The sequence below is a fragment of the Cyprinus carpio genome, chromosome A18 (assembly GCF_018340385.1).
Source record: "Cyprinus carpio isolate SPL01 chromosome A18, ASM1834038v1, whole genome shotgun sequence".
Classification (NCBI taxonomy): Eukaryota; Metazoa; Chordata; class Actinopteri; order Cypriniformes; family Cyprinidae; genus Cyprinus; species Cyprinus carpio.
The window spans coordinates 18,116,684-18,139,746 of NC_056589.1; the positions used below are offsets into that span (position 1 = coordinate 18,116,684).

Below are 23,063 nucleotides of genomic sequence, written 5' to 3' on the forward strand. Positions count from 1 at the left end.
TCACAACAGTGTCCATCTATGAAGGATGTAGGCTGTCATACATACACAGCTGTTAGCCAATCATAGCAGTGGCCATTTACTTCCGAGTCTACAATCTGCCATCAAACAGAGCGATCTGATGAGAGGGGATCAAAACAGGACAGAAAAATAGCCTATTGCTTCTAAATTATGATGTGTTTTATGTAAAAATCTTGATAACATTATAAGTGGACCTTAGGGAACAGTACAAAATAATAAAAAAAGGCAGTTCATGACCCCTTTAAAATTATTTACTATTTTGTGTAAACTAAATCAATAAAACACTAAAAACTAAAATAAGTTGTTTTAAATGCTACCGTTACATCATAACATTATGTAGAAAGTATGAATATATATATATATATATATATATATATATATCTATATATATATATATATATATATATATGTATATATATATATATATATATATAATATATATGTATATATATATATATATATATATGTATATATATATATATATATATATATATATATATATAGATATATATTCATACTTTCTACATAATGTTATGATGTAACGGTTGCATATATATATATATATATATATATATATATATATTCATACTTTCTACATAATGTTATGATGTAACGGTAGCATTTAAAACAAACTTTATTTTAGTTATATATATATATATATATATATATATAGTTTTTGCTAAAGATTCAAAAATTTAATTTAATCATTAGTGCTTAAATTTTATGTATAAATGTAAAAAAGGAAATAATTGTACAATTAAATATCTAACGTCAGCCAATACCAATAAATAATAATAAAAATCACTAATTATATTTGATCACTATGGGAAAAAAATGGTTTTCAGTTTTCAGTGTAGCATTATTGCAAATACAGCAACAACCTTAAAAATACAATTTTGTCGAAAATGTTTTAAAATGAAAAGTCAAAATTTACCCACATTGAACTAAAAAGGAACTAAACTTGAGTGCCTATATTGTACGGAGTGTTGCCTAGATGGCTACAGAGTGGACTGACTTTTCTTAACAGGGCTTTGGGTTGCTTCCTCCTTATACATGCTGTTTGATTAATTATATCACTATATGGTATCTTCTTTCAGAATGTCACACTGTACAATACAAGAACACAGGCCTTTATGGATAAAATCAATATTGCTGGGTACTGATATCCTTTGGCTATATCAGTATACTGTATATTTCCAGCACAGATCTTTACATGTGTCTCGATGGAGTCATACTGCCTTCAACAAGAATCAAAGTCAGAAGCACTTCTGATGGCAGTCCAGGGCTGATATCTCTGCTCCTGGTTTCTCCAGCACTATACAACATGTAACTGGGCAGGAAAAGAGAGTGGAGGCTTCAATAGCTTATTTCTGCTCTGCATCTCTGAAAGAGAGCTGGCTGTGGGCGATCTCTGCAGCTATGAGTAGATGCTGGCCCACTGAGCAGGGACAAGGCTGCTTTGTTGGGGTCCTTCATGCATTGGGTCAGGCTCCTCCACAGTGGCCAGAGGGCTGACGTGGGAACAGCGGCAGCTTGCCACCAGCTTGCGTTCCACATCAGTAAGCATCAGAAAGAAATCTGCTGACGCCTGATTGTGCGGATGTACATGTCTCTACATGTGTTTGTAGTACACTTACAGGATTAAGCTAACATTTTATCACTCTAAAAAGACATAGAATGGCAATCCACAACAGCAAAGAGGCTCTTTAGTGCTGCACAAGGATGTTTTGCAACACAGAACACAGTGATTTCCCATTTTTTTTAAATCACAGAGGGAAAGACATAAAGCCATTGAGAGGGGGCACAGCATCCTCTTTAAAAGCTGTTGTAAAGCGGTAAAGCTGACACAGGGTGGCTGTTACATAAGGGGGGAGAGTGTGTCCATTCATTTTTAATGCAGGTGAGGGCCCTCTCAGTGCAGGGAAGATAGCAGATGGGCCGCTGATGGAGAGCTCAGGCCTCGTGGATGGCTCTGTGCATTCTTTTGCAGCTCTGCCATGCAGGTAATTCACCAGAAGTGTCATCAGCATGAATAAAAGATAACTCAGCCCAGCTGACTTCTTTTACGCAGTTATTTTTTTTAAGTAAAAGTGGTACTTCACCCAAAAAAATGAAAATCCGGTCATTAATTGTCTTATTCTTTGTTCACACATTGTCTCGACCTGTAAAACTGGAATGTTGCTTTGACAAATGAGGACAGTTGCATGCCTGGCAAATCCTGCTTCCTGTGTACTGAACACTACAGTAGTATGGTTTTGGTTTGCACAGCACTCATATGGCCAGCTGGGAAGGCTTTATGATGAGGAAACAATTTTCGAATTGTATAAACTGAAATTTTTACACAGTTATTAATTGAGGCAAACATGAATGTTGGCCAGAAAAAGAGGATGTTCTGTGCCATGTGTCCAGCTGCAGTTACATGATCTATACCCCTATGTCAGTTGCAGTACTTAAGTACGCCTGGACTTATCAGCGACTGCAGATGTCCTGAACCCTGTCTAAGCATGAATAAGAAGGAAACTGTTACATGCTGTCCAGACATCAGTTTGTCCCCTTTGGCTCTATGGGACACACATGCAGAACATAATTTCTGAACTTCAACCTAAAACTGAATGCTGAACTAGGTATTGATAAAAGGCTAAATATTTTGAGGTAAGTTTTGTCTCATACTTTGATACAAAGAGGTAGTCAAATTGTGAAACAAATACACTGACTCCAAAAAGTATTTGGACTTTGCACATTATATAACAAAATTTCACACCATGAGGGTAACTCATGTCATACATAAAAAAAAAAAAATCACCTTGGCCCAGTTAAAAGCAAAAGTAAAGCAAAAATGGTTACAAGACGTAAAAATATTTCTAAGAAAAGCTCTAGCCAAATATATTTGAATAAGTCACTTGGTTTGATATTCTGTTATCTAATTCAATAAAAGTCAAACATTTTAAAATGTGATGTCAATGTCCAAAATTGTCCAATTAATTTTTGGGGCCATAGTACTGAAATTACATTACATTAAATGGAAAAATCATTCAATCATTAAAGACTGTTTGTTACAGGAATCAGAAGTAGGCCACACTCACCTCTACAATGTCAGAGTTGGTTCTGCTCTCATGGGGTTCGTTGTATTCTGTGTACTTAAGTAGGACTTTGTCCATGTCAGTGCTGGCATACTGAAAGAGTTTGTTCGAGCTGTTGAATATGATCAGGGCAATCTCACAGTCACACAATACGCTGAGCTCATAAGCTTTCTTCATCAAACCAAACTTCCGTTTTGTGAAGGTAACCTGTGGGATAATAGAAAAAATATAAAGATATGCTCAGTAAAATGTTAACACGGATATACTAGAATATTTGCCTTTATGTTAGAAAGTCAATCAAGATGATCACTAGAGAATACAGAGGAAAATACCAGACTGCTCTAGCTCATTAGCCCAACAATTAATAACAATAAAAAAGGAAATCTTATTAAAGTAATGTTTTATGTTCAAAACAAGCTATGCTCTACTGACAGCATTTGTGGCAACCACGGAAAATCAAATAATGCATTTATAAATCAGGCATGTGCAATCCATAAAAAACTGTGAATGTTCTGCATACCCAAGCCATTTGAGAGAATGAGTTCAGGACTGGCTAGTTAATATAAACATTTATATACATTCCCTTGTCATTTGAAATGTAACAAAGCTTACATAAAATATTGGTTATATATATGTAACTGTTTATAAAATATTTATTTGCCAAATTAAGGTAATATTGTGTAAATACGTGCTAGGAAGGAATTTAGGTGAGCGGATACACGACAGATTTGGCCCCTATCCTCTATTGTCATGAATCGTCATTACTGTTGTGCACTGTCATTCGTTTGTTGGAATGTGGGTGATTTCCTGTGGAAGAAACGCTGTCCACGAATTGTTCAAAGTAGGAAAATTCGTTGTTGTTGCCAGATCTCGATTACCAAAAATTAGACTATATTTAATGCAAAACTTTATACTTTGTAACTTTATATTTTCATGTTTCCTCAATCTAAGCAAATGTTACAAGTCCACTTAAAACATATCTTCTTATGTATTTTTTGGCATAGACAACGTAATTTGGAAACATTCTTGAGCAAACTAATCAAAGTGAAAATTTCTGAGGGATACCTTTGGGGGGAGGTGTAGCACTACCTGGTTAAAGTCACAGATTATATATAATAATAAAAGTAAAAGTGTTTTTTGTTTTGTTTTTGTTTTTGTTTTTTTAAAAAGGAAAGAATTAATTTTTTTGTATAAATTAACATTATGCCACAATGCTGTTGAGCTCAGGAAATACCTTTATTAGAATGCTAACACATAACTTAACCATTACTTTAAATCACAGATCAAAATAATTCTCACACAGTTGTGGTGGAGACCCTTACAATGGTTTTGGACTGTCTATCAGGATCTGATAAAGTCTAATTGTTTTAGTCCATCTATCCTGGGCCATGTTACTGCGAGATAATGAGTCAAGCAGACAGCAGAGCTGCCACACTGATGTCATTGCAGGTCAGACAGAAGGTCAGCGTGAGGAACGCAACAGAGGCACACAGCCTGTGCAATCAGCCCATTAGAGAGACAGCGGGCTCCATCACTCCTGCCTGCATCCTCTGACAGCCTTTTCCTGCAGGGCCATCGCTGTAACACGAGCCAGCATATACACTTCAGCAGGTTGCACATAGACGCCCATAACTATCTGACTTTTCTAGAGATGACCAGCCATTATGCACCAAGCTATACTCTTTGCTTTTGATCCAGCTATGCAGTGAGCCAAGCCAAGCATGTGTCCTATTATCCATGAGAAGCTCATTCAGGATCCTTCAAAAGCCTGAAAATGAATTATGCATTTGTTCAGCTCTCATGTTTAACAAGTGTTGTACAGCGAAGATAGCAGCAGATTTACTTTCATAATATTGAAGCGTCAGAACGACATCATGGATGAGCATATGAACGCTCAAGATGAGCAGGCTGTGTCGTGCACATGGCAAAACTTACAGAGATGCCATGGAAAGCGGTGCCTAGGGCGAAAAGAAGTTGGAGAGCGTGTGCATGCGAGGGAGAGGAGGAGAGAGAGAGCTGTATGATTACTTCTGCCAATTTCACTGACCTACAAAGCAGAGCTGAGCAGATGAGCTGGCTTTGTTCAACTTTAATTGGTCACAGCTTGCAGAAACCCTCATTTCAAATGGTACAATGCAATGTAATCCAATGAGCAGCACACTATCTCTGAATCAATACTGTTTTCTGTCCAACTGCATAGGTGGAGTCTCACATGTTCTGCATTACAGGTGATTACAATGCTTAATTGTGTTTTCAGCAGAACAACAGTGATACTTTTTTTTTGGATTCTCTGATAAACAGAAAGTTCAAAAGAACAGTATTTATTTTAAATGTACATATTGTAATCATGTAGTATATACACATACAGGTGCTGATCATATAATTAGAATATCATCAAAAAGTTGATTTATTTCACTAATTCCATTCAAAAAGTGAAACTTGTATATTATATTCATTCATTACACACAGACTGATATATTTCAAATGTTTATTTCTTTTAATTTTGATGATTATAACTGACAACTAAGGAAAATCCCAAATTCGGTATCTCAGAAAATTAGAATATTGTGAAAAGGTTCAATATTGAAGACAACTGTTGCCACACTCTAATCAGCTAATTAACTCAAAACACCTGCAAAGGCTTTTAAATGGTCTCTCAGTCTAGTTCTGTAGGCTACACAATCATGGGGAAGACTGCTGACATGACAGTTGTCCAAAAGACGACCATTGACACCTTGCACAAGGAGGGCAAGACACAAAAGGTCATTGCAAAAGAGGCTGGCTGTTCACAGAGCTCTGTGTTTTCCAACAGGACTTGGCACCTGCACACAGTGCCAAAGCTACCAGTACCTGGTTTAAGGACCATGGTATCCCTGTTCTTAATTGGCCAGCAAACTCGCCTGACCTTAACCCCACAGAAAATTTATGGGGTATTGTGAAAAGGAAGATGCGATATGCCAGACCCAAGAACGCAGAAGAGATGAAGGCCACTATCAGAGCAACCTGGGCTCTCATAACACCTGAGCAGTGCCACAGACTGATCGACTCCATGCCACGCCGCATTGCTGCAGTAATTCAGGCAAAAGTATTGAGTGCTGTACATGCTCATACTTTTCATGGTCATACTTTTCAGTTGGCCAAGATTTCTAAAAATCCTTTCTTTGAATTGGTCTTAAGTAATATTCTAATTTTCTGAGATACTGAATTTGGGATTTTCCTTAGTTGTCAGTTATAATCATCAAAAATAAAAGAAATAAACATTTGAAATATATCAGTCTGTGCGTAATGAATGAATATAATATACAAGTTTCACTTTTTGAATGGAATTAGTGAAATAAGTCAACTTTTTGAGGATATTCTAATTATATGACCAGCACCTGTACATACAGTATATAAGCATGCCACACTTCAAAAGACTGCTATCGCTGCTTAAAATTCCATGACAGCTACCAAAGTAACTGTTGAACCAAATCAGATCTGCTCAGTACATATGTTATGTTGATACACATTCATCTAAATCCGTTCAACCTCCAGTGACATGAGGCAATGACACACAGCAGCTTTCATTATCAATACACGGGAAGTGAATGGAGTGTGCTTGTGGAGCAGGACTGTATACCTGAGTAGTCCAGGGAGAGTAGTAAGTTGAGCTCAGGCAGACAGGACTGTGAATTCCCTGAGCCACGGAGAGCAGCTCCCTCCCAGCTGTCATTAGACTCCTCTTGTCTCTATTGCAGAGCAAACACAAGGCAAAGCAGCCTCCGAAATCTCCCTGGACAAGTATATCATCATTAAATGCTCCTTCCTACCATAAATGGCAGATTTAATTGTGCAACTTAATAGTGGAAAAAAGAGATTGGAACCATAGTCCAAATAGGTGGCATAGAGGTTCAAATTGACCTCTGAGGCAGCAGTAAAAAATGTCACCTTTAGCACGGGATGGGCCCTGCTGTACAGTGTGCCGTGACATTGTTCCACTCCATTGCTGTTCAGGGCACTCAGAGTATAGTTGCTTGCTGACCCACAATAATGATTTATTCCAGCTGCAGTGCAGGGCACTGTCACACACACTCGTGTAGATACACTTCCACACACAAACAAGAGCATTTAACTTGCTCAACTTCATAACTTATCATAAAAAGAGCAATTATACTCTTCTCAGGCTTGTGCAGCACAATGCATGTCTGTGACTACAGTGATGACAAACACAGTTGTCATCTGTATGATAAGTACAGTGTACCAGCCACAGTATCAGAATACCACAAATAAGCACTCTAGCTTCAACAAGGGCTTTTGGGTGAGTCCCCAAACAACACCACTGGTCTACCAAGTCACTGCTGAGACAGTGAAAAGCCATAGAGATATGAGGTCACGTGGGAAGTCATTGGGGCTTTTTTCCCACTAGCTCACAGAGAAACTCATTCACACAGCAGTTGGGCTGGGGTGTGACTGATTTCAGTCTTTCTTGTTCCAGTTCTGCATTACTGTAATATACCGACCTAGTTATTGTCATATGAGATAAGGCAGCACAATTAACTGAAATAAAACCGAAATCTAGATATGGCTTAGTGTGATTATCAAATCACACTGTGGTTTAATTAAATAAATATATGTGCTGCATGCTTGTGAGTGAGGAGCAACACTGTGATCTTTTACACGTAAGCAGCTCATGTGTTTTCAGTTTTTCAGTTTTTGGGAACACAACATGCACCAGCATCTTCCCATACTTGTAATGAGAAGTGATTCTAAACCAGCTGTTGTCAACAAAAGAGAAGCTTTTTCCATAGCTTTCCGCCAAAATAAATGCTTGATGGTTTAATGTTTAAAAAATTAGGAATAAATGAGAGTCATAAATATTAGTTTTGTGATTTTACAGTTGTACTGATTTTTTTTTATTTTTTTTATGATATTCTTTTTTTCTTAGAAAAAATATTTTTTTTACCATAAAATGTTACACTGGCATTACTTCTTCTTTTGTTTAAATTTTTTATTTTGTTAGTTATTTAGACAGCCGTAATGTTAGCAATGGATGTAAGAATATCCACTGCTATGCTTGGTAATAGCACATAAACATTGCTTAGAATATCCATTTCACAAACAGACCTCAGGAGCACTTCAACACAGCACCCAGAGTAACGAAAGTGTGAGGAACTGATGTTATGAGTCATAGTTTGTGCTCCAAACTTCTCTTTGTTCCCTCCAACTTGTGGCAATCTTTGATAAGGTCATTCTATCCCAGCCATCCAGTAATTATATTAGCATTTCTCATCTAATTGAACAGCAGGAATAAGAACGCTGACCTTTTCACAACTTTTTCAGCATATCAGGTAGTAGCTGGGGTACTAATTCTGCTCTGCCATCATCTCTTCCATATTTTATCTCTTACTTTTCTCAGTCTGTCCTCTTTTTGCTGCCAGTGCACTGGGCCGACTCGTATACCATTGGGCATTGTTGCTTCTAAGTATTTCAAGATACCAGTGAATCAAAGCGAATGAGGATGTTTGTAAGTAAAAATAAATCTTTGCTCCCATAAAAGAGGAAATGGGCAATATATGTGGGTGAAAAGCATTGAGTAATGCATTTACTTGACCAGAATCTTGAGGAATTCCTTGTTGTGGGTCGTGGTGAGACAAACTAGATCATGAGGAAGTGCACACACATATTCTAACTGTATGCGGATAAGTTTACATCTGTATGTGTTTGTTTCACCTCAGAAGAATGACTAGGTCTGGCTTGTCAGTCAAAGACTAAATCACAGGCTGTCCTTAGGTAGGGGAGTCAACAGGAAAAACAAGCCATGTGGGCCTGTAATGTTCTCTGGCATTGGAGGTGATGTCTCTTATATAGAATCAGAGCATGGTAAGGGACCAGTGGTGACATATTATTGAAAGCAGCATGTCAGCTTCAGTGATCTTGATAACAAACGGCAGGAGGTCTGTGTGGTCCGGAGAAAGTCTGTGCCATAGCACCAGCTGGTAGAGTGACCCAAGCCCCATGGCTCCTGCTTCCCAGCAAAGAGCACTCAGGCCTGGGAGACAGGCAGCAGTCCCTCCCTCCTGTCCGGCTGGATCAGCTTTCACAGGACGCAGAGGAAGCCCCGGGTCCACAGTTCACTGCTGGGTTCTGAGCGTTTGAGTACCCAAAGGGCAGGGCCAGCCAGCTGGGACTGAGCCAGTGTGACCTTGTAATTAGACTGATCTCTATGCATTTATCTCTCACCCTCATTCACAACATGAACTTCACCTGTGATAACTGGCCTCTTATATTCTGTTCAAAGTCAGCTATCAAAGCAATTAAGGCAAAACAAGCTAGAAAAAAAAACTGTTTATAATTTCAAAGGAAGTACTCTGGTGATTCCATAACCCAGTGAAATTCCTATAAAGACTAAAGAATTTTAAAGCATCTAAGGCACGTTCATGATGCACAAGCTGTTCCTACTGTAAATGTATGTAACTTAACTATTCTGCGGTCTCAGATACATTTTGGAAAAATTTCAAAGCATAATTGTTTTCACAAAGGCGGCAGACACAGAATGTGTCTACAACAAGCTTGGTGAAACATAAAATACATACATTTGTAATCATAATTTAATAATGAATTAAACATATATGTAATTGATTTATAAAAAAAAAACAAAAAACAAGGATGTTATACAAAATGTTGATTATGAATTAATATATTTCTTATAAACAAATAATCTATTTGTAATATGAAAATATATTTAAATAAATAAATAAGCAGCGAGACAGCTCACTGGATTTTGGAAAAGAGCTTTTGTATGGTGTCTTGAATGAATAATGAGGCCAACAGGCTTGACAGGAAAAGAAATCAATGACCAGATTTTTTCGGATAAAAAGATCATCTGCATTACTAGGATTATTCATTCTGTGTTGTTGATGTTCCGCCACCACGATGAATAACTGAAGGGAGGAGGGTGGAGTTTTCATTGTTCGGAGCATTTCATTGTTATTGTCATCAAACATGAATTACAGACAGAAAACCACCTACAATATTTCCCCTTACAAACCTACAGCTGTACTCTAATGCAGTTAAACCAAAAACAAAACTCCCTTTGCTTCAAATAATCCACTTTGGCTGAAATTACAGCCTATCATTTAAGGTTGTCCAATATAAGAAAGGGTACGTTAAGTGAATGCAATCTTTGCAAAATCAATAAACAGCTTGAATATTCAATCTTTGCATGTGGGCGGGAATAAGATGCCCCTTTTTTAAAGAGACCAAATTTCAGCCAGGGCTGAACAGTAAAGTATAACTAACTAACTTCTGATTGGTCAACCAAAGATCAAACCGTGCCATTATCAGTTTTTCCTCAGTTCCGCATAGCAGAATATTAGTCCTCTGCTGTATGGATTCTTAAAGAGTTTATTACAAATACATTTCTTCTTTTTCTCATCAAACGACCAGACTAACGAATGGCTCAACACAAACTGTATCGGGCAGCGCCTACACAGGGCTTTTTTCTTTGTAGAAATAAATTTACCTACACGTGAAATGGTATCAATTGAGTTTGGAAGGGTATGACGGCTGCCATGCCTGGGTCACTAAGTAAGTTATAAAAAAAAAAAACATAAAATGAATCAAGATCTAAATTAAATATTTTAAATTGTAATACAAAAAAAAGAAAAGAATAACACACTGATTTGGGTATATTATAAGCCTATGTATCCTAACGTTCATGCAAGACCTGTCATTCTGACAACCAGAGAAAAACAGAGATTTTAAAACACATGCATACACTTCTTAGGTTTATACTGTAGGCTTTGTGTCATATTAAAATTGATTATAAATTCATGTCTCAAAACGGCACGCTTGTGCACATGCATAAATGTAAACAGGACTGCAACGTCACAGGCAAGATTTTGGCTTAATAATCAAATAAATTTTTGTGTAAAATCGTATGATACTGAAAGTCACCATTCTCTGCCATTGAACAGGTAAACTAACATTTTTATTTATTTTTTGTGTTCAAAAAAGAAGGTATAATACAGCTTTGGAACACATCTAGGTGATCAGCTGTCCTAGTTCACGGGTCAAATAATTTGGGGTAAATAAACTAAGAAGAAAAAGCCATTGTTTGCTAATGATTGTGATGTATGCATATGGTTTTTAAACAGATTAGTTGAACTGATACTAACAAAATATATTTAGAAAATCTTTGTGGCAATGCATAGCACTAAGTGAAGCACAGACCATTGTGGTCTGTGGAATGTCCCTCGTGCAGTTTTGCGACACAAATTGTGAGAGCTGGTCAGATAAATAAAACAGGAAGTGTGCCAAAAATTAGACTAACAAGTAATGTGTGAACATGTTTGTGTCGAGCCATTCATTACAGTCTTGTAGTTTCATGAGAAAGAGAAGAAATGCATTTGCAATAAATGCTTTAAGAATCCTTACAACCAGAGCAGCGGAGGACTATTATTCTGCTGTGCGGAACTGAGGAAGAACTGATGACGGTTTGATCTTTGGTTGATAAATCAGCAGAATGGAGATCAAATATTCAAGCTGTAAATAAATATAAAGCTATAAATTTTCCACCTCTGAACGCAAAAACGAAAAATTTTCTTCATTTTTTTTTTCTCATTTTTTTTATTTTCAATATTAAATCAAAATTCAAATTAAGGAATCATACAAGGATTATGCGGTCCATGTACTTTTGTGTCCATTCGTTTTTCAATTTTTAACCCAGTAATGAAATATGGAAAATGCATTTTTTTCTTAAATGGTTCAAACACTGATGAACAGAATAAGCAGACACAAACTAATTTTCATTATTCAAAATTCGTATTTCATAAAGAATCGTAAAAAAATTATATAAAGCTTGTTTTTTAATGTATATAAATGCTAAATTTAATTTCTACCATTTTTAGCGTCTCTATACAGCATAAGCGCCCTCTCGCTTTACTGACGTAGCTACCATAACTGTTTTATAAAGACTTTTAGCTTCAATATTTTTATGATCTTGAACATACTGTACACATACTAGTAAAAAAATAATAATAAAAAAAATAATAAAAAATGTATAGCCTGAATGCACTGTAAGTCGCTTTGAATAAAATTGTATGCTAAATGCATAAATGTAAATGATCTTAAAGTGCCCCTATTATGCCATTTCTAAGGTTCCTAGTATTGTTTTGGGAGTCTTCTACAATAGGTTACCATGCATGCAAGGTCAAACATGCATTTAATATCACCTCATTTTCCAACGACTCTCAAACGATTTGTTCGAAGCAGTTCTAAGATTCAATCTCTCTAAACCCCTCTTATGGTCGAGCCTCGTTGATTATAACCGATTTTTGAGATCAGGATAAACTGAAATGAATGATAGCTTTATAATTACTATAGGGACCGCAGAGCACGCTTTCTTGGCCAGTTCATTCAGAATTTCAATAAATTTAGTTTAGTTATTTCATTTGTGCTATTGCATGGTCTGCCCTGCTCCGAAGCATCTGCTCCATACTGTAGCAGGAGTCAGATTTCACTGATCATATGAAGAGAGGCACTTTCAGTGAGTGGTAAGGTTTATACTTGCAGTGTCAGCACGAGCAGGAAGGTGCGCGCAACGCTCTGCAAAAATTACGCAAATATTAAGGAAATGATGGAAGACGGCGGATTTGGATTTCACACTAAAATAAAATAAAAGGCTGCTTCATAAACCAGAGAAGGTAAACATGTTGGTATTCTTGTGGAAAAAACAACAACAACAAAAAAAAACATGCAAAAAGTCCTGTCACGACAGCCAAGTCCACTTTTTTTTGTTTTCAAAAGCTTGTTATCTTTGCTGTTTACCTCACGTTACGCCATGGAGGCTTTCTTTATTATTATTTGTTGTTGTTGTTTGTTTTTTTAATGTATTTGATTCCTCACTGTTTGCTAAACATTCTGTAATTTATTAGTCTGTGTATATAATAGCATGTGGAGCCATGCCTCATCTTACTAGTTTTTGTTAATAAACGTTAGGCTATCTAGTTTGTCATTATAGCTTATATATATTATAGTTTTATTGTTGTTGTGCTTTTTAATTAAGTATAACAATTAATCAAACTTTTGTTTTAGTCTTAAAAAATTAAAAGTGTATAGATATAGCCCAAGCAAAACAGACAATTATCTTTTCTTGTAAAACGTGACACCAAGATCGCGAATTCGAAGTGAAAGCATGCAAAGTCCGACTTACAACACAGCAAAAGAGGAATTCCCATTCACAAAATTTAAATCACAAATAATACTGATGAAAAAGAACAGGTTGAATGTTGAACACTCGTTACCATATAACTATAAACTATGATAAAAGTCAATCAGCATGCATTGATTAATGCCATGCTGTAGCAAAAAAATTAAAATAAAATAAAATAAAAACCTGCGAGCAAATGATGTGCTCCTGCGACCAACTGAGAAAGTCAAAAAAACATAGACCAGTGGGAAGAATGAGTCTAGAGCCCTGTGGCCTAAACACGGCATTATGCGGATGCCACTATCAGTGAACAGGGCAAAAATATGTCAAAATGTATAAGGTATGTGTAGCCTACTGTACGTGCATTGAGCGACCATGCATGGGTCCTCTCGAATAACCCAAATAGCACACAAAGTTATGACAAAATTATATCACAATATATAATTTTATGATGATAGATTTCCCAGGATTCTGCAATGTCTATTTTAAAAATAATATCTGTATCAAGTCTTTGCATAGTTCCAAAGACAGCTCTAGTTCTCATCTGAAAGTGCAGGAGAAGCATCACTAAATTTGGCCAAAGGAAACTTGTTAAAATCGAAATTTTTCTATAATAATTTGTGCATTTTTCAAATGTTCATTAAAAGTGCAAAGAATCATTAACAAAAATCTCAAAAGAAGTCAATATTTTACGTTTTCGGGCAGCATTTTGTGTGTACAGTTCTAATTTAAATTTTGGTTTTCAGCACAGTATTTAAAAATACAACAATCGTTCATTTTTCGTTTTTTCCGTCATGGTTAAAAAACGAAAAACGAATGGCCATAAAAGTACACGGACCGAACACCATCTCTTTTTTTAACTAAAACCTTTTTTTTCACTCTAGTTTCTAAACCATGTTTTTATCATTAAAGAATAATGGTGTTCTCTCAGAACCTTTTAGGAGACACAGAAGAAGAGGAGTCTGATGAAATGGAAGGATGTGCATCTTTTTTTCCTGCTAAAAAAATAATAATAATAAAAAAATAGGGATGAAAAACGGAGCGCGCAAGGCTCGGCACTCCTGAACATGTGACGTGGAAGCAAAAGTAAGCCAAAGCAAGGGCGGGCGACACTCCACCCAGCAGTGAAATCATCAAACTTTTAATGACTTGGGTAATTACCCCTAGTGAGCCTGCTTAATGGCGTACAGCGGACGTCGTTAGGCACAGAGGTCCAAACGCACACACTGGCACACAAACCCAGCTGTGAGAGAGCATGTCGACTGTATGGAAAAAAAGCCAAAAGGTACCTAATGAAATCGCGTGCAACAATTTTTGTCTCTCGGCTTAACAAGGAGTTTTCCTGTCCGTGCTTTTGCAGGAAACTCTTCCCTTGAATCTTTAATCTAGTGTTCATGATAATACTTTCCATCCTCTGTGAATCAAAGAGCTGTCACAACACAAGAGCACAGAGAGCTACAATGGAGTGATGCTGTTTTAACACTGACAGGCAGCACTCATTAGGGTCCTTTTGAGACCATCACCGTAATTATAAGTTTTCTACTAGGGGAGTAATTCAAAAGCATGTTACTACCACTATCACACACGCTGCAAATGAGAAAGGTGTACGACATCATCAGGACAAATAATTACAGGCTTGAAGAGCCATAGAGGAAATCAGAGCTTGTACAGAGTGGACGACGGACAGGTGGAGAGCGAGAGGGAGGGGGGTTCAGGATCATTCTGTCCTCCTGCGCTATTATGGCAGTCGTTCCCCTTACACAGCTTTGCAATTAGCATGTCAGCCTGAGCTGTTCGGTGAGGCTCACCAAATCCTCTCCTCTTCTTCTTCTCCTTTCGCTGTCATGCCATCCTCCTCCTACAGGCTGCACTTAAGGGGCTTTTGGTGGAAAGCTCCAGAAGGACAGGGCTGCATGCATGACAAGACCTTCAGCTCCATATTTCATAAAGAGTGAGCGTGTTGCCGAGTAAGAGCCGAAACACTGTCTTCATTCTCATAAAATAATGCATTCATATCTCTTTTTTCCACTGATGGGACTCAATCAATGATTGAATCGACATCTGTTGTGTGTGTTCAGACTTTTTCCTGGTGAATTTCCTGGCAAATCAATCAAAGAGCAAGATCCAACGCTCACTAAGATCTTCCATACCCCTCATGGGTGAATAATATTGCAAGATATGTGTACAATGAACATCCCGCGGCTTGCCTCTGAACCACTGTTTTGACAGATACTGCAATTGCGGACCTCTCGACCCCCGCTACGCTCTCCTAAATAAATCCTGATAGGTCAACAGGCTTTCCAGAGCCCTTCTCATAATGATACGAGACACCCCTGCTGAAGCCTGTGCTGCGTGCAGTACCGCCACTGTATTTAATTAGGCCACTTAAGGCATTCTCTCATTCTAATACAATGAATAAAGATAGCTCCCAGCACAGCCGCGCAGATTAGGATTTTAATTGTCTTCTTTCAGCGGGCCCAGTATGCTAATGGCCATCTCCCCAGGGTGAGGAGCGCACCCTAGAGTGAGTAGGAGACTGGGTTTACACTAGTGAGGGGGAAGAACTTTGTGCGAATGCATGCAAAAGCTCTAATAAAGGGCTTACATCTTTCTCCGTTTGTCTCCAAAAACTCTCTGCTGAGCAAGTCGACCACACTCACGGCCGAGCCTGTGCGCCACTGATAACCGCTCTCTCCAATGAGTGCTGTGAAATTTGGATTCTGACGGACAAAATTAATTATTAATTACCGTGCGGTGAATTGTCTCTTGTGCTTGTGTGTATGGCAATAAAAGAAAAGAAGGCGGTATTGTGATATGTTTAAAGTTGTGAGCCACAGCGAGAAACTGAATTCTTAAAGGGGTCACCCAAAAATGATTTACTCCCCCTCCTGTCATTCCAAACATGTGTGACTTTTTTTCTTCCATGGAACACAAAAGATATTCTAACACTGTGTACTAAACATACGTGATTCTATCTCGCAAAATTCAATAAAAGGTATATTTTCCATGATAATCAGTTTTTATCATAACTAGCCACGATGGCAGTACGTGATGAACAACGGCGGATTCTGTTTTTAAAAAATGTTTCTATTTCTTAAATCCCATTAAGATTGGACACACTGAATTAAAGAAACAGCCAGTCACAAAGTGATTTTACATTACCGTTCTCTTCTTTTTCTTGAATCTTCCTCCCCTCTCTTGCTTTTTATTTTTTTCTTTTATTTTTGCTGATGTTGTAAGCTGGGGCAGATAGTGCAGATGCTGATGTTTCTAGTAGACATCTTCTCTTTGCCTGCCTTCTTATTTGGATCCCACCCAGGACCTGGTGTTATGCTGATAATTGGCCTGTCCTGTAAATTCGAGTTTCTCACTTGGCTGAACTGCTACCTCCACAGTAACTGTCAGAGAGGTGGGACGAGAGCTGGGGGCAAGGAGGGAGGAGGGCACGGGCTGTTATGTTATCACCCTCAGGAGAGTGAGCAAAACCTCAATTAGCTTTCTGTGAGCATGGCAAGAAAGTTATTTCACCGACGAGACAGTGCAAATGATATTTTGAGCGGGTGTGAATGGGTGCAAGTCTAGCTGAAGAGATGTAGACTAAAAGCATACTTTTTTCATGATCAAATCCTTAAAAATGACAAATGGAGTGACTTCCCCTTTCAAATGGACATTACACATGCAATGTATGTTTGAGCGGCAATATATGTGCCTCACATCTGTTTTGTATGTGTGTTTTCCCTTCTCTGTAATGACTGTGTCAGAGAACGCAACCAGACAGGACTGTGTTATGTTATTTATATTTAGTGTAAGTAGACAAGGGTGAATTCCAGTCTGTCTCTGTCACTGGCCAGATCACTGGCACTTTTCTGGGGAAAGGACAGGAAAATAGAGAGAGACACAGAAGCAGAAAGAGGAAGATGGAGAGAGAGAGAAGGGCACAGCGTGTCCCACTGTCCCTCCTTGTAATGAGAGGGTGCCGTGGTGCAGTGGCTGCTCCTAATTACTACCAAGCAGCTGCAACCACAGGGAGCAATGGACCCTGCCAGGCCCCAGCACAAACCCAGAAGTGTGGAGAGAGCGAGGGGGGGGCATAGTCGCCCCACTTCACCCCAGTCACCCCTTGCTCCATGCCACTGCCACACTGACTGGCTCGCACCAGCTCTCTCTGCCTCATCAGCTTGTCCGGACTGAAATTGCAGGGTGGTGTGTGGGAGCCGCGTCTGTAAATATGGCTGGAAATGTGTCCCAATCCCTTTTTATGGCTTTTGCTGTGTGTCTATCCAGGAATGCTGGGACAACATGTTTAGCCAATGAACAGATGGCCCAAACTAAGCAATAATCAAATGGGTCTTTCAGGCCTGTTGTGTTTGCTGTATACAAAATCACACAGGGATTCAAGTTCTATTGAATCTATCACACAAAATATTCCTTAAATAACATACAGTACCATTCAAAAGATTGTGGTCTGTAAGAAGGCTCTATTTATTTGATAAAAATCTAGTTTTCAAAACAGTAATAGTGTGAAATATTATTACAATGTGAAATAAATATAAAATGTAATTTATTACTGTAATGGCAAAGCTGAATTTTCAGCAGCCATTACAATCTTCATTGTCACACGATCCTTCAGAAATCATCTAATATGCTGATTTGCTGCTCAAGAAACATTTCTTATTGATATAAATTTTGAAAATGGTTGTGCTGCTTAACATTTTTCTGGGTATCTTACTGACCCAAAACTTCTAAACAGTAGTGTAAGTATCCTTAATTTTACTTTAAGCTATGTATTTATGATCCAAAACCAGTGAAAAAAAAATCAGATTACAGATTTCTTACTCTCTGATGAACTGACTGAACTATGGTTCTGTCTTGGGCTAGGTTTCAAATATTCCAAATAAAGGATGCACCAATATTAAAATTCAGGCTGGTATGGCTGATTATGTTGTTTATGGTCAATGATAAAATCTTATTTAAATTTTAAAAATGTTATCTAAATAAAAAAAAATTATCTAAAATTTAATCAAATTTCAAAAAATCAAACACTCAAAAACACAGATTTTAAAAGCTCCAAGTGAATTTATGAATCAAAATATTATATTTTACATTATGAAAAAAAGATATTTATTTGGATTACATTTACCATATATTTGATGATAACAATTATCAGTGTTATAAAATTGTTCCTATTATTAAAGAATTAATCTTATCTGTTGAACTTTGAATTGACTTTTCTAAGAAATTCAGTGTTCGATGACACCAAACGTAATCTAAATGTAATAATTAGAAGATATAAAAAATATTTCTGTAATATCGATCAATCACCAATATGGTAGTGATATATTGTTCATCCCTCATTCCAAATGTACCTATGATGTCCAAAAATGCTTTTGAGATAGCATCTCACTATGTTCTGAGACACAAGTGTACTTTGGAAATTCAAAGAGGGATGATGTGTAAAGGAGCTACTGACCTGCCGGTTCCTCTCATCCATGATCCGTGTGATCTGTATCTTCTTCCGTCCCATCTTGGCGTCCTGCTTGGTCTCTCTGACACTCCGAGAATATCAGAAAAACACGAGAGTTTGTCTGCCTTCACTCCCCTAGCACATTGTACTCCACTCTTTCTTCTCGAGTCTTTCTCTCTCACGCTTTTTCTTTCTGCGTCTTTTTCTTCAGGTGTCCACACCGCGATCTGTGAATCAGAATGAGTGAAGTAAAGAGAAAAAGAAAGAAGGAAGACAAAACGAGAGAAAACACATTAGAAATGTGCAAAACTCAAAAGAGGAGGTCTGATGCAGATGAAAGTGACTAAATGCAAAGTGTTCCACTGCATAAAACATGCAGGAAGGATATAAGACTGAGACCCACAATGATTTCTTATCTTCACACCTGCTTCTCTTCAACACCTGGAGATCGGCCCACTCACATTTATTATTAGTCTCAAGAACTAAAACACTGGATAGTAGATTGGTAATTGTGATGCTAATTCCCCCTATTTTTATATTTAGATTACCACTATTGATTTCTAAAACTGACTTAATCTTTAACAATCCTAATAGTTCAAATTGTAAAATTATACTATACATTACAATGAATGCAATGTAATCTTAATAATGTTGTGATGCCTAAATTCACATTTAGTTTAGTATTTATTTAGACAAAATATTAAAGAATTGTATTATTTAATATAATGTAATTTTGTCTGTTATCAGCCATAACAAGAAAATAATTATCGGCTTCTTGGTACTGGCCAGGACTTCAGTACTCTAACACTACAAAAACATCTACTCAATCCTATCTGTCTAACGCTCCAACAGAACTTTCTCTCAAGTGTAGACTCCCTAAACCAATCTTTAATAGGCATCATAATGGCATCCCATGGCAGACTGACGGCTATGTGACAGACAGTTAACTGAATGAAAGTAAGCAGACTAATAAGCAGAGACGAAAAGCATGTGGATGCTTCCTGCTGACTTCAGGCTTAAAGAGAAGCCACCCTTAACATATAAGCCAATATGACACCAATAAGCGGGTCATAAAGTCATCTGTCTGGTTTCAGAATGCACATGGTGCATAATGTCTCTTTGGTCATCTCGCCCTGTTTTCTTTACTCAATTCCCTGCTTCCCACGTATCTCTCTGTCTGAATCTCTCTCTGACACAACCTAGGACACAAGCACAAACACCCTGCCTCTGCACAGCGTCTCAGGAGACAGCAAGTAGGCCTCATTCTCCCTGTCATAACCCCGGCTGTTGCCAGCTCTCACTCCTAAGATGATTAAGAGTGCACCCAGTCTCGGGCTGACATTAGTTTAAATCCTCTGGGCCAGATGAGGCAATTCACACGTGAGAGAGAGCGTGGAAGCCAAGTCAAGAAGGTTCAGAGCACAGTTTGCCCTTGGGGAGCCCACAAGTCGCTCCCTCTCCCACTTCTGTCCCTGTCTCCCCTTGCAAACCTGCCCACAAAGAGCCGACTACCTCTCAGAGGAAGCATTCATCATTTCCATCCAGCATGGACACAGATGAACACGTAAATAGAAAATGCCTATGTAACCACATCTCACATCTGAGAGACACTGAGGGAGAGCAGAAACTCTCTCCTCCAGAGAGGCCGAAAGAGCGCAACGCGCTTTGTAGCCGCACAATGCCAGCAAAAAGATTTGGAAGTTGATGACCAGGAGGCTGTGAGTGACCCACAGGAAATAAACACTATAATTACTGGCTGAACAGAAACGGGTGTTTAGGTGTCTGCAGGTCTCTATTAGGAGTGAGATCACGCTGTCTGTCCACAGAAGGAAACTTTGACAACAGGTAGGTAAAATCAGACATTTCCCTATACCACATCACGCCAGGCCTCTGAGTCCAACACTGTTCTTTCTCAGTCACCATGTCCCTCCAGCAGGAAGGAAAAACAGTCAGCTCTTCGCTCGATGCTCATCCTCACGACATGTGCATATTGTTTGTTATGAGTGCCGGGCATATTCAAACTTTCATGATGAAAATGTGTTTAGAAAACCTATACAACAATGGAAGTGATTTGAGTAAGGTGAAAGACTGCAGAGTGGATTGACAGAGGGATTATTCATTCATTATTTATGACCATTATTATTATTATAAATTAAATCATTTAATTTTAAAGATATACACTATTGTTCAAAATCCAGTATAATTTAAAATATCATTTATTTATGTGATGGCAAAGCTGTAATTTCAGCAGCCATAACTCTAATCTTCATTGTCACATGATCCTTCAGAAATCATTCTAATATGCTAATTGTGTGATCAATAAAAAATACATATTATTTCCAATACTGAAAGACATTCATGGTGGAAATGTGTTTACAAAACCTACAAAAATGAGAGTTTTGGGGGATGATTTGTGTTGGGTTGAAACTATGCTGAGTGGATCGACTGCAAATGCATCACAATCTATTCACAGTCGATGAACAACTTTAAACTTGAGAGATTAAAAATGAACAGTTTATTTGTTCACTTTTTAATCAGTCAAACTGAAATGAAAACATTTGGATTAACCTTCCGAAGCTTACGAGCTCCTTGATTGAAAATTGACATGGTTGAAGTTGCAGGCTTTATCTGTGTTTGTTGTGTGCATAACAATGCTGTTCTGCTTATCCAAACACAGCACAACATAATTACATGTATCCAGGCTTGGTGCTCTATGTTGTATTTGTGAGCTGTCATGCTCGTCTCAGAGACTGCAGGTCCAGAAGCGTAATGCATTGTGTCATGACATTTCTGTCAACTTAACAGAAATAGACAAGCTACAGTCCTGCAGCGCGGGCAGGCTGAGTGAAGCTCTGAAAGACTTGTGTTGCGCATGCCAGAACGGGACTCTATTACCACACAAGTGTGTTTTGTTGATCGTGAGTCTCTGTTTATTTCTCTGAGACATTCTGGCACACTGGTGGAGAGGTGGTGTCTTGTACAGAGATACAGGAGAATGGATGTCATTTGGCCCTGTTTCATAAGGCCTGGTTTCACTCAGGTTGTCCATGAGCCTAGACAATTGTTTAGACTATAATGTTAATTTATACAGAACATGTGCAATTACAGAATCCATTAAAATTAATTATAGACAGAAGTGACTCAAAGATATGGTGATGGCAAAGATTTTTGGTGTTGGCAAGAAGAAGAAGAAAAAGAAGTTTCTTATGGTCACCAAGGCTGCATTTAACAGAAATGCAGTAGATATTTAGCACGTTAACATAAAACAGTGGAGAAAAAAAAACAGTCTGGTGTATTCTAGTTCTTTATAAACACTAGTTCTCTGATTATCTTACTGTACTGACTGTGTTGATGATATATTGTACATGGCTTATCTGCTACAGTCATATTTAACTGAAGGGAGCTATGTGAGTGTATCTGATAGAAACACTGTTTGTTTTACACATTTACATTGAGTGAGAATGTGCAGTGTGCATGGGTAAATAATCTCTCCTTCTACCAGCCCTACAGATTCTAGCTTTTGAGACAAACAGGGAGTTTCTTTATGGTCTTTATGAAGAAAAAAGTGCCAAGAGCATGATCATTTAATGCTGTCAACCACAATGCTAATGATATATAAACGGCTGCTTAAACCTCATTCCAATGACAATGCTTCTGGCATCCCTCCTCTTCTCTCACTTCACCTTTATTTCCTGTAATTAATCTGGTCCAGGAGAGTGTATTACTTCTCAATTCACTTCTAAATGGCTAGTTTGCCTGAAAATGAAACTTCTTTCATCATGTACTCATCCTATGTCTTACTTACGTATGTCTTCTGCAGAACACAAAAAAAGGAATAATGTTGAGGTTCAAACAACAATTGGACCCCATTGCTTTCATTGTATTTACAAAAATATCTTAAATATCTTAAATATTTTGTGTTGCACAGAAAAACACATCAAATAATTTAGTAATAGACATGTGCCAGTATTCGGTAATGCGATATATCACGGTAATGAATATGCACGATATTGTTATCGTGGGCACTTCTAAATACTGTGAATAATTATACAATACAAATTATTCCGAATTTGGGATTCATTTTAAGAATACTTTTCCCATCAACGGGTCAAAATGCACAACACCGGCGTATGCTGCTTGAAAGACGTGTGTGCGCTCTGATGTAAACAAGCATGCATGAGAAGCACATGAGGGAACACGTGAGAGACGAGCTGAATGAAAGCACATTCACTCTCTGACAGCAGATGGCGCTAAACCAGAGAAAATGCAGCTGTTACCCTGGAAACCCCATAAATAAAGCAGCTGCACTACT

At 37.8% G+C, this 23,063-nt stretch overlaps 1 protein-coding gene across 15 annotated transcripts in view; it reads right to left on the reverse strand.

Annotated features, from left to right (window-relative positions):
* Nucleotides 1-23,063, reverse strand: part of LOC109108812 (myocyte-specific enhancer factor 2A-like) — a 91,430-nt gene that overhangs the window by 40,235 nt on the left and 28,132 nt on the right. For all 15 annotated transcript variants that reach the window (XM_042775194.1, XM_042775195.1, XM_042775204.1 and 12 more), the window contains 2 exons: nt 18,758-18,978; nt 3,102-3,305 (listed from right to left, as the gene is read on the reverse strand). In XM_042775194.1, the coding sequence (XP_042631128.1) occupies nt 3,102-3,305; nt 18,758-18,811 (258 nt within the window). In that variant the 5' untranslated portion in view covers nt 18,812-18,978. The remainder of the gene's footprint in view (nt 1-3,101; nt 3,306-18,757; nt 18,979-23,063) is intronic.